This window comes from Poecilia latipinna, unplaced genomic scaffold, assembly GCF_001443285.1.
Source record: "Poecilia latipinna isolate Pla-1442-1.1 unplaced genomic scaffold, P_latipinna-1.0 Scaffold1155, whole genome shotgun sequence".
NCBI classification, from domain to species: Eukaryota; Metazoa; Chordata; class Actinopteri; order Cyprinodontiformes; family Poeciliidae; genus Poecilia; species Poecilia latipinna.
In genome coordinates this window covers 173,911-186,986 of record NW_015113771.1, presented here as the reverse complement: position 1 = coordinate 186,986, position 13,076 = coordinate 173,911, and the positions used below count along the sequence as shown (strand labels likewise).

The window sequence follows — 13,076 nt, the reverse complement described above, 5'->3', positions numbered from 1 at the left end:
CTCTCTCTCTCTCTCTCTCTCTCTCTTTCTCTCTGTCTCTCTCTCTCTCTCTCTCTCTCTCCAGGGCAGTTCTCACCTTTGGCCCCGGTGGTCCAGGTTGTCCAGGCTTTCCGTGAGGACCAGTTGGACCCTAGACCAAAATCGAAAGAAAAAAAATATATTAATTATTTTCATTATGGGGTTGAAATCAACATCAAGAAGGTTTTTCATTGGATCAATATAGAAAAGGACCACAATCAGGTACGGTCTGGACTCCATAGTTAAATTGTTTGGAGGTTTTAAATAGGTACAATTTTCAAAGCTCAAATATTTTCTGTGATGCCATTCTTTCATCTTACAGGCTTTTTAATGTAACAGAAGAGTGACAGGAAGAATACTGAGCTGGTTTTCCATCTGTGAACCACTAATCACCAGAAAGAAATATTGGGCGTAAAAAAGGCTGCTACACTTGTCACTTGCAAATAACACTGATAACAGCAAATAACACTAATGACAGCAGTGTGAAAACCTAAGAAGCTCCATAACTCTTATAAAAACTAAGAGCAACATTTCTGTCATGCAGCTGAGTGAGAACTTCTTACCACAGCAGATAATCTGATTAATTAACTAGATAGTTTAGTTGTATATGCTAGTTACAGGCAGCAAGATCATGATAAACTCTTCTGCTACTGTGCTGATGCTTTGACACAAGAAAATGTTGAACATCCTTGAATGAAATTACTGTTATAGGTGAAAGAAAACTCAATATTTGGCTTTTCAGTGTCAGTGAGGCAGACTATAGGTGTGAATTTATTTTTAATAGCAATGATCTAAAAGACAATTTAACAGAAAACCGGATTTTTCCATTGGATCTTGAGATACGACTGTTCATTCAGGGTGAGAGAGAGTAAGATATAAAACAGACACCAGGAAGGTTGTACAGAGTGCAGCTCAGTTGTTCTGTTTCATCGCTTTATGATTTCAGCCTCCGTCTGTTTGGAAATATTGGCTACATTTCTGTGACAACACACATACACACTGCTATAACATGCTCAACTTTATTTTTGTTTTAAAATAATAGTTAAACTCTGTTTTACCATAACTGTTATCTCACACAGTAGAGTGAGGTTAACTCTCCTCCCAACATAAACAAGAACAGATTGCTCTTCATTGCTGTTCTTATATATTCCAACAGCTCTTGAAGGAAAACCACTAAATTCTGATCTGTGCATGTCTATGTACAAGAGCACGTCCCAAAACACAAAGATTATCGAAACTAGATTATAAGAACTAGAACAAGAATTAAAATAGTTCTGCAGACCAATCCAGTAAATTTTAGACAATAACTTATACAATCCAGTTTTGACTAATTAAAGGTAAAGTATAACTAGTCTGCTCCTCATCACAAAGGCCTACATCAAGTGGTATGCTGTGATTCATCAGCTCAAACCAGGATCATTTTTACAATCAGACATCAGAGAGTCAGCCACAACACACTTAATAGCTTTTCACTACAGAATGATGTCAAGCTACACTCTGGTTTTACTTTATGATGCAGCCTTTGGGGCTTAGGGCAGGCTTTATAGGAGCCAAGTTATTTATTCTTTTTTAGTAGTAGACATGCTTTCCTGTCTGTCAGCCTCTCTCCCTTCAAGCCTTTTATGCTTTTTAAACAGCATTACAGAGATGCTTATACAGTGCAGAGATTTACAGAAAATTCCTTCTGATAAATGACCCATGAAGAAGATACTATTTGAGGAAGAGCAACAACCAGAAGCGATCTTTATTAATAGACATTCACGGTTCCACGTAACCAATCCATTCAACACACTGTGTTGTGTTTGCTTTCCAGAAGTCCCTCGGGGCTCACGGCGTTATTGCAGCATTGCATCATGACAGCCTTGGCAGATGCTTAAAGAGAAGTCTGAAGATCAGAGTGAAGATGTATGTAGTTTAAATGCAGCTGCTGGTTGCAGCTGGTACAGTATACTCAGCAGTAGTTCAATGTTTCCTGAGTTATGTGAATTATTCCATCCTAATGTGTGCTTACGAAGCTTCCTAACTACAGTCAACAACAGAAGCATGTGTCGGCAACTCTATCTAATAAAGGTAGCTGCTGTTTATTTCAGGTTTAGGCCAGTTTTACAAATAATATGTTAAACTCTTGAAATATAGTGCTACATGCCTTTGGATAGTAGGGTTTGAGCCTTATATATTGTTATTTGCTTCCATGTGTTTACATTTTTTCCTGTAAAATAAGCAGCTGGAAGAAACAGCCCCTCCTCACCAAATTAAAAAAAATAAAAACACACACACACACATGCATCTGCTCTGACTGATCTGATTGGTCAGCTCCAAATCAGCTCAGCAGACTGCTGCAGTTCAAAATACCAGAAAAGTCTGCACTAAATCAGTGTGCAACCCTCAGGTCAGGAAAACTGCAACATTATCCTCAGAAAAAAATGCAATAATTCTGTTTACAGTAAAACATTTAAATTGCTACACATTTAATCCAACACTTATGCTTTTTTGTAATGTATTGCTTTCATGTTCATATAAACTACCTAGAGACAGAAATACAGAATCCACCTTTAAAATATTTGATTGCATAATGATGGAAAAAAAAATCTTGCTTATCTGGATGCCAGTAAGCTTCACCCTGTGTGATGAATTACATCCACTTTACACATTGTTGGCACTTTGCCATCATGTATGCATGAATGACTCACCCTTGAACCTCTCTTTCCCGGAGGACCAGGTAAACCAGGAGGACCAGGAGGACCCTAAACCCGGGAGACACAGGGATAGGGAAAGATTGAGACAGTTGGAAAGAAACATCAATAGAAAAAGGGAGTGAGCGGGAAAAGACAGAAAGATGAGACGGTGTGTGTTAACGGCAAGCGATAACATGTAGTCCTGCAGCCCAGGACTCCTCTGTGATGAACATGTTCCACACTCATGCAAGGATTCTTTGACTCAAAAGAGACTTGATTTATTTTTAAACTGTAAGTAAGGTAGACAGTAATGAGAAAGTAAGATTAAAATAACTTTTTGTAAGCAGCACTTGTCTTGTTGACATGAAGCCCACCAGTTAAGTTCCTATAAACACTACACTGAAAATGTTTAATAAAATAATGAGAATTATTACATTTTAAAGAATGAGACATATATAATTTGTTTTTATCTTAACATTTTAAACTTATTTCATTATGTGTGTCTTTGTAACTACGACAACTGATTGTTACCTGCCAACAAAAGTTCAGTCAGTTCAGAACATTTGACGTTCTACGTGTTCATCACTGATTGTAATTACCAAAAGATTTCACATTTAAACTTAAAATAAATAAGTAAAAACAGGCTAAGAAAAAAAAAACATTTAAATTATTTTCTTCTATCCTTACAAAAGTACAAGATCTACAAAAGTATCATATACCTACATACCCAACGCTGATGTCTGCATCCACATTTCTAAAAATGGATTTGTTCAAAAAAGTTCAGTGAATGTTAAGATGAACTTTTTGTCACCTTACAACTTTCACATCAGTGTATTTTATTTTGACTGTTTTTGACAGATCAAACACAAAGAAATTTAATTCATGTACAAAGAAAGTTATTCTGTGAGAAACGCAGGAGTGACTGGGGTCGAGTTTAGCAGGACAACAACCGCTCAGTTGAAGACATGTTAAGATGTTAAAATGATCCAATCATAGCCCAGAACAAAATCCAACTGAGAATCTGTAAAATCTGAAGCTCACAGCAGCTCTCTGCTCAATTGGTCAGAAGCTATTTTGCCTCAAAATATGGAATTAAAATTAAGTGCTTAGAAGTTCAAAGCTGGTAGAAAAAGATCAGCTGAGAGTATTTCTGCAAAATAGTTTGCAGAAATACGTTTAGATTTTATTGTGTAACAAAAGGTGAAAACAATGCATCTTTTCATTCCACCTCACAATTATGTACTAACTTATGCTGGTCTGTCCCATAAAATCCATGTTAAATACGTTAATGTTTGTGGTTGAAGCAAAACAAAAGGTAAAAAAGGTTATCTTTACAAGGCGTGTACATGAAGTCATATTTATACTCTTCATGTTACTTTTGGTAGTTCAAAAGAATTTCCCCAGCTCCTTCCTGATGTAGATGTTTGGGACTTTGAACAACAAAAATGTTGTTGGTCTAATGTAGTACATCCACAAAATAATGTAGAGAAAGAGAAAAAAGGGGAAACAATGTGTCAATGGTGTTCTATATACTATACTTTCAATCTTAAATTGATATTAAAAGTTTTGCCCAAGCTAGTGAATCCAACAAGTTCCACTTGTGCATTCACAATATTAGTCAGAGTGGTGAATGATCACTAAGGGGACATCAGCAAAGAAACAGCTGTTTGTTCCTCCAAACTCCCACATACAGAGAAATGGAAACAGTGAATCTTCACCACGCCTACACAAAGCCAGAGAAACAGAAACTCTCACATGGCCAAAACATAACTATTTGATTCTGTTTCATTTTGGATCTATTAAATCTTCAAATTTGTTGGACTTTCATTTCTAAGAAGAGATAACAAAAATACTATGGTACATGCAGATTTATGTTTTATTATTATTTACTGGTGTGGAAAGCAACAAATTCAATCTAGTTTCCTAAAGTCTATTAAGAGTTTTCCATTGATTATGACTAAGTAGTTGCTAGCTTCTCAGAGAGCTAGCAACTACTAAGACTCTTATCTGGGTCCAAATTGGACTTATGGACCCAAAGAAGTCTCAGAAACAAAATTCAAAATTTACATCAGAAATACTGTCAAATTCCATAATTATAACATTTAAAAATTGCTACGAAAGTGCAAGTTACTAGAAAAAAAATGACTGTGATCATTATGTGAAAGGAAATTGTATTAGATGGTCATTAATATCCCAGAAACCACAAGGTCAAATTCTTCCCACAGACTAAAAAGCTGTTGGAACAAGAAAAGGTGAGCCTCCAAGACAAAAAATCACTGCTGCAGAACTGAAAGCACATGTAGGAAATCGGTTTCTCTCTATTTAGTTTGCCTGAAATCCTGAGTCAGGACCAGTCAAAAAAAAAAAAAAAAAATGAAAACAAAAAAAACCAGTTACTATATAATCAGAAAACTACTATTTGCAGCTGTAAGATCACACCAAACACATCCCAAAATGAAACTATTAAAGTCTTTAAAAAATAAAATAAAAATCAGAAATGTCTCGAAGATAAAATGACAGTAATCCTTATATTTTTACTATATGGGAAGGAGGAAGGAACTCTATTCTGTGAGGGGAAATCCTGAAATTTACAGATCTAAAACAGAACACAAGAGTTTGTCAGTTTGTCAGTTTGTCAAACATTACGAGGAAAATATACAGGTCACAGGAAGAAGGCAATCTGTAACTATGTCTGCAAGATTCCTTGATTGAACTGGAATGTACTCAGATTAAATCGTCCAAATGTATCATTGATATGGGCACAAAATCAGTTAATCTGATCATGATGAGTGTTAACATGCACCAGGCTTTACTAAGAACAGAATCACTGACATGCACCGAGTTGTAAAACCTCCCTAAGAAAACACAGAGGAAGTAGTTGTAGTTCTGTCTGTGCTGAACATAAAAACAAACTCAGTAGTGTGTTTGTTCTGTGTCTTCTGAGTGCCCAGAATGGACCCACACCAGGTTCTAGTTACAGCTGAGACATTACTGCTCTCCATAATTAAGCTAAGCAGCACATGCTGTTGGTTTTCCTGTGTCACCTGACAGAGCGTGAGGAAATGAACATCCTTCAAAGTTCTGTCTTGCCTCCAACTGTGGCTGCTAAACCTCTGTCCACCAAAGTCATATGGTACATATCTGCAGTCAGGTCAGTTTGCCACAGTCAAAACACGTGTTTACATGCATGCTGCTCAAATGATCAATCAGCATAAACCACATCACTCGTTTGGATTACAGATCATTCCAATCAAGCTGATTAGATTCCAACTGTGGCGTCTACAAGACATAGGCGTATTCTGATTGGCCCTTTATTCAGATCACTTATGTCCATTTAAATATTTCTTCTGTGCTTTAGAAGGGACGCTAAAAGACCAGAATACAATTATAAGTAGCAGGTGTTTACTGCTATATGGAGGTTCAAAATAGTTAAGAGTTCTGAGTTTTGAACTCTATGTTTTGGTTTGTTTTTGTTCCTTACAGCTTTAAAACAATTAATTAAATCAGAATTTTCCAAACCTGTCATAAGGAGTCTTAATTTTAATAAGTATAAATGCTTCTACTTCAGCACACTTTCAAGCTGATCATGCAGAGGAAACCGCTGACCTTCAGCTAACACAACATTCAAAACATGCCTGCAGCTAAACTGTCTGAGTAGCTAAGACATACAAGATACTATTAAAGGAAAATCATACAAGAACTGGGGTCAATATCACTTAAATCCTCTAAGGAACATTTCAGGCAACATTGATTTAAACTATGCTTCTCAATAGAGCTGCATTCAAGTTTCATGCATTCAAATCAGTATAATAACTTGAATGCATGAATGCAGGATGGACTCTGCCCTTAATGCCCATACTTGATGCAGAATATATATTTAGTCACTGAGATGCTAAATTACATAAGAGAGTGTGTAATGATATAAAAGCAAAGTGTTGGCAAAGCGTCAGAAAAATGTGAGTATGTTGCATTTAAAATTGATATCGCAATTTTCAGAAACGGTACCACACAACATAATATTGTCCTCCTACTGGGCAGCCATACTTTCAAATAATACGTCTGGTCACCTGAAGGGACAAAGGCCTTCATTTTTGAAGACATGTTTGCGGTTTAAAGACACTAAAGTGAAACTGTTTGACAATGATGACCCTCATGACATTTGGAAAAGAGAGGGTTGCTGGTAAACCTTCATCCAAATGATGAAGCATGGAGGTGGCAGGATCATGTTGTGGGGCTTCTTTGCTGTTATGCTGGTACACTTCATAAAATAGACAGCATCATTTCTTGGAAATACTGAAACAATATCAAACGACATCAACCAGGAAGTTAAAGCCTGGGCTCAAATGGGTCCTCCAAATGGACAACAACTCTAAAAATATGAACAAAGTGGCTACAGTCCCTGACATCAATCCTTTAGAGACAGCAAGGAACAAATGTGTGCATCTTTTTATTTGTATATATGTAAAAATACATTTCTGGCTTCAACTGTAGCTCTACCTTTAGTAACATATGGAACAAAGGGTGTGCTTGAGATAAATACGAGGACCAGATTGCTCTTTCAGGGGCAACACAATTATGCTAAATTGGCTTTGATACCTATAGTTCCATTGTCAAGCAAAACGGCTGCTAAAGACTGAAGGTAGTGGCAAAGAGGCATATTAAGTTGAGTCTTGGCCAGGGGTCTGAAACTCCAGACATCAGCGTTGATGTACTCCAGCTGTTAGATTCATATCTGCTTAAATACACCTGTCTCAAATAACTGCAATAACATTAGCAAGACCCAAGATTCAAACATGTTGTGCTTGGGATTCATCTAAAAGTTGAGGGACTGGTCTTTGGGAAGTGGAGTTTGAGACTTCAGAAAAGATCTAATTTTATACCACTCAAATCACAGGGGTAATCCAATTTAATAGAGATTATGGTGCCTTCTGGAACGTTTATTTCCTCTGGAGAGACAACTTTAAACGAGTCCTCAAGGTTCCCCCGGGGCTAAGATCAACTCCAGAAAAACTGATTTGAGAACATTATTAAACTACCCAGTCAGTAGCATAATAATCCTCTACAAAGAGCAAATCTTTTCTGCCAGAGCTGTCAGTTCATCCTACAACTACATAACAAGCCATTGTATTTTTATGAGATTTATTCTAATGTTAGTCATAAATATCAGTACGGTTGGGTGGTGATGACATCAAATCATATTTGCTAATCCTAAGTGCTATTACACATGAAAAATGACAACTGCTTTGAGTTTCCTCACATTTTAAGAACTGCACTATGATAGTTAAAAATCTTTAATGTATTCTTTTGTTTATTTTAGAAAGTCGTATTACAATAAGAATTTGATGGTCTTAAACCAATTTAGGTTTCCTTGCATTTTGTGCTCAATGAAGAGGTAAAACCAAACTCTACAAATTCCCAAAAGTTATAAATCACACATTCATTCACTTACCGGAGGACCTGGCTCTCCTTTGGGACCATTTAAACCATCTTCATACTCATAAAAGATGTTTGGTTCCTCATATCCATAATCATATCCTCCATAGTCTGTGTCTTCATAGCTGCCATGGTGTTCTGCAGTGTCCACCTGGTTTTCCCTGTACAAAGTAGTGCCATTGGCTTTCAAATGAGACTCCAGAACTTGATGAGTCTGTTGATGCCTGAGGCCAGAGTCCCTGAAGGGGTTCCTGAGTCCTTCTTTCCCCCGACTTTGCCAGACTGGAAAAGCAACAGTTGGAGAAGCTTCAAAAACACGTAGATCTTCTGAAATGCTCTCTTCCTCTGTACTGTTCTCCGAATGATCCGTTTCTACCCTGGGTTGACTCTGTTTGGCCAACTTGCTTTCTGAAGTGGTGATCCATCTACTGTGAGCAATGTCCGATGTTTTCCCGCTCAGAGTTGTACGTGTGGGGCTGTTGGGCTCAAGCAAAATCGGGGTTGAGAAGGTTGACGGTTTCAGTGTGAAAATGTGGCTTTGTTCCCGTGGATGTAGTTGTGTCACTGGGCTCAGAGTTGAAGACTGTGTGTCAACTTGACTACTTGCTAACAGTTTGTCAGCTGTTGTAAATTTATTAGAAACGTGATGTGTAGCTGCTACTCCAAAAGTGGACATTGTCGAAGGGTAAGAAGGATGGTCATTAGCCTCAAAATCCAAACTAGAATGTGGCAAAGGTGATCGATAAGTGTCGGCCAGCCGGCATTGTTTTTTAAGGTATTTGCAGTAGTGTGCAGCAGCTTGAGCTGAGGGATAGATATCTAGCTGGCAGACTTGACCAAGAAACTGAGCTGCCTTTGAGTTCATCCTACCCAAAGTAAAGAGATTGCCAGGTTCTCCCAATCTCTGTGACCTCCCCAAGGTCTGCTCTCGCTGCTGCACCACTCCACAGTCCTCGTAGAAGGACACTGAACGCGCTCGAACACCAATAGCAAAAGCATGCTGCTGTCCGTCCTGCCAGTTGTGGGTGAAGTAGCTGGAGGACTTCTCTGCAGTGTAGACTACTACCTTTCGTGGCAGCAGCTGAACGCCAAAACGCAGTCTGTCCCTGCCATCTTTAACACTAAAAACAAAAGCATTGTTGGCTCGCCAGGAGCTCAGGCTAATCACTAAAGAAAACTCAACTCCAAACTCTGAATGGAACAGACTGCTTGCTGGGATCTCATAGAGGGAGTTTACGTCGAAAGTCACCCCATAGCCAGGAACTGGGATATTCGACGGCAGAGGGACATCGGTGTGAGTGGTGTGAGGCGAGTCTGTCCTCTGGTAGGGATCGTCTGTTCTGCTTTGATTCGTAAGGCCCAGTTGATAGAGAATATCCACTCCTGTTGGGAAGAAAAGAAATTGGTAAGATGTATTTGACCAGACTCTGTTTAAAGCTATTGTTACATCTTTCATAATTAATAATTCCTCAGCAGATGAATATCTTGTTTTTCCATGAGACTCCATGCAAATTAAAGAAGAAAATAATAAAGGAAGTCTTTGCAGCCTGTAATTGAAGTGCCAGACATGCTGTGTTCCAGAAGATCTTTGCAGAATAAACTTCATTAGGTGACACTGTGTTTTGTAAACTGTCCTGTTTGTGGTACTTTATTTTTTTCTTTTTATTTAAGGTGCATTTTTAATAAAGGTACTGTGTGGAAACAATGTTGTGGCGGTATCCCAAGATTTTATAAAGACATGTTTATACAACTGCTAATACTTAGTATTCCTAATTTCAAAAGTCAATTCAAAGGAAAAGAATCAAAGCCAATTCTAATAACACTAAATACCTCAAATAATAAAAATCAAAGGACCATGATGGGAATTTCTTCCTCCATTTCCTTTTTATTAAACATGTCTTTTATGAAACATGTCTATGAAAGTAGTTGGACACATCTGACTGGTAATGTTCCCAAATCATGGACAGTGCAATTACAATAAAAGTACAGTCATTATGGCAATTCAAACCTGAAGTTACAATAAGTATGTTACTAAGGAACTCATTTTGACTGCAACATTAGCTTTTATAACAAGGATGAGTTTCTGAACAATAATGATGTAAAAACAACATTTAGCAGATGTTTATTTTATTTTATTTTTTTCTAAATACTCAGGAATAAATTCAAAATTGTTCTCAATTATCTCAATTTTGTACATTCTTTTTGCATTAGTTGGAATAATCGTTGTTTTTGTTTTAAATAAATTAGTGAGATCTTAAGCAATTGTATCGGTTTTTTAAAGACTAAATACTGGTTCTTGCCAAACATTGGCAACAAGTCTTGTTCATTCTGTTACCATTTAAAGACATTGGCCAATATTATTTTTACATAGTGCTAACAGGTGATTCAGGATCTAAGACTAAGACATGTCTTATATTATGTATCTGGATGCTGATCAACCACAGTGCTGTTAATACAGCGTCTCACAGACATTCGTGATCCCATTTCTGCTTTTCCTCAACAGGATGAACGCAGCTGCAGTCCAGATGAATGGCAAGACTTTGGAATGCATGAGACAGCACAAGGATTCAAAGAACCAGCCTTTAAAGTTTATTAAAACAATCTGTAATCAGATATGTATAAGAAAAACTACTTGTTTATTCTTTTTCTACTTCAAATGTAGGGAGAATTTATGCTAAATATGTCAAAGGTGAGACACAGTTTGGCAAAAGCCCCAAAAAGCAAAACGAAATGACGGGTTTGCTGTTCAGTTTTGGCACCGAGAAAAGAACAATACACGGATCTCACACTGGAACCATGATGCACCATAATTCAAGTTAAACTAAACATTGCCTCAGAAATAAATATAATAAATTCCAATGTTGTTAAGTTTAAAGAGCCAATATGAGCAACAACAGATGCACCAAGTGTAAGGTGTAACTGATGGAACGTTGGAGTCTCTGTATGCTGGTCAGGTGTGTTTGACACAAAAACACAGCGTGAGGGAATGAGAATACAGAGAACATTTTAGTCCCATGATGCCTTTAGGTATTTATGTTTTTGCTGGATTACGGCCTGTAGCAGTTTGTCGTAGTTTTCAGCATATCTCCTGAAGAATCCCAGCCCATACTTCTTTGGCAAAATCTCCAATTTCCTTGACGGCTTTCTGGCCTGGCCTTTCGCTTTTAGTTCCCACAGATTTTTTAGTTGGATTCAAGTCAGAACTTTGTGCAGGGCAGTCAGTGACATAAACTTCTGATGGAAGTTCTTCATTAACTTTAATAATTTGGGTAATGGTTATTTTGGAAGACAACATGGAGAAGGATGTTATGTCTCATTAGATAGCATACTTCACCCGGCTTGAAGTTTTCCCTCTTCAGAAGTGGAGTTTTTCTTGGTCTGCTGCCTCGCTTATTCCTGGGCAGAGCTGTGATTGTCACCCTGAACACTGTAATTCCTCACTTTATTAGTGTCTTGGCAGCTACTCTGTGGTTTTCATAGACCTCTGCCACAAGTTTGCTTCCTAGTGCCTTTAAAATCTTCTACTTCCTAGCCTTGCAAGGTTTGTTCTACATGACAGCTCTCTTTGGATATCTTTATTACAGTTCGTAACAAATAAGACTGCTCGTTTTCGGTGTGATATGACTATGATATAACTGTAACCTGTTAACCTAGAAGTAGAGGAATCGTGCGTTTTTACCATGAATGCAACAACTCATTGCATAACTTCAAGTCAGATTCAATCTTCCAATCAACTTCAAGCATTTCCACCACCATGTTTCATCATGGCAGTGGTGTATTCAGTTTATCCCTGGTCTTCATGATGCTGCTTTTAAAAGAACAGTTTCTAACAAACTTCTGAGAACTTTCAGAACTGTATATACGGTGCAGAAATGCACAGATAATGACTAAGTGCCTTCTGAAGGGTTTTGGTTATATAATATTTTATTTCGAAGTATCAGGAAACGTTCAAGGGCTGCCCCTACTTTTGAAGGAACTGTGTTTGTCCTCTGTGTTTGATAAGGGCAGAAAATAACTCAGTTTGAGCTGCAGTGCTTCAGCAGCAGGGGAAGACACAAAACAGAGAAAGTACAATAAACAGAAGAGAGACACAGGGAACAATGTTTCACATGGGAAAATGTCCCACAGCACAGACAGAGAAGTTTGTCACACCACAAATCAGGTCTTATTTTTAAACCTTTATTTAACCAGGTGAGATATTAATACATTCTTATCCTGTTGGCAACTTCAGACAAGATCCCAATTAACCTGTCTCAGAGTTCAAGACAGGCTGCCTCTTCTCTGTGTGCATTCCTCCACCCTTCATTATGATGGATTGATTTTTCCTGGCGTGGGATCATCTGATTTACAGTAGATATGTGGAAAACTGACAATGCAAGATGGAAAAATCTGAATCCTTGAGGCATTCTAGTAAGTCAGTGAGAGGAGCAGTAAAGACTGAACACAAATGGAAAGATTTCACAAGCTGAGACTTCTCTTACATCCAACTTATCACTTTATTTATACAATTACAGAATCCAGTTACTAAAATTAATGAATAAAATGCATTTTTTTGTAAATCTAAATCCCCTCTCCTTTCAGTAAACAATCATTTCAATAAAATCTCATGAAAATAGGATAATTTTTGAGATAGTTTTGCTATGTCTGAAGAAAATTAACAATAATAGTCATTATATGGGTGGATAAAAATCACTAACCAACAGCACAAACAAGTTAGTTATGTTTGCCATAAATACCGGTAATAAAAATGACAGGAAGTGGTCCTGTGGATTTTTATTTTCTTTAATGTAACTCCCTAAATACCACATTTGTAACTGTATAATAAGCTCTGGGCCTGAGGTGTTTTACCTGGAGCAGAGTAGTTGTCTTCTGCAGAGGGTACTGCTGAGCATACTGACAGGAGCAGGAGAAACTTCCACCTACAAGAGCAAATAATAAGATGCAACTATT

At 37.5% G+C, this 13,076-nt stretch overlaps 1 protein-coding gene across 1 annotated transcript in view; it reads right to left on the bottom strand.

Moving 5' to 3' along the window:
- The window catches only part of col24a1 (collagen type XXIV alpha 1 chain), a 41,094-nt gene that overhangs the window by 15,815 nt on the left and 12,203 nt on the right, over window positions 1-13,076 (bottom strand). The window contains exons 2-5 of the mRNA XM_015053033.1: window positions 12,975-13,045; window positions 8,143-9,509; window positions 2,709-2,762; window positions 77-130 (exon numbers count right to left, since the gene is read on the bottom strand). Coding sequence (XP_014908519.1) covers window positions 77-130; window positions 2,709-2,762; window positions 8,143-9,509; window positions 12,975-13,045 — 1,546 coding nt within the window. The remainder of the gene's footprint in view (window positions 1-76; window positions 131-2,708; window positions 2,763-8,142; window positions 9,510-12,974; window positions 13,046-13,076) is intronic.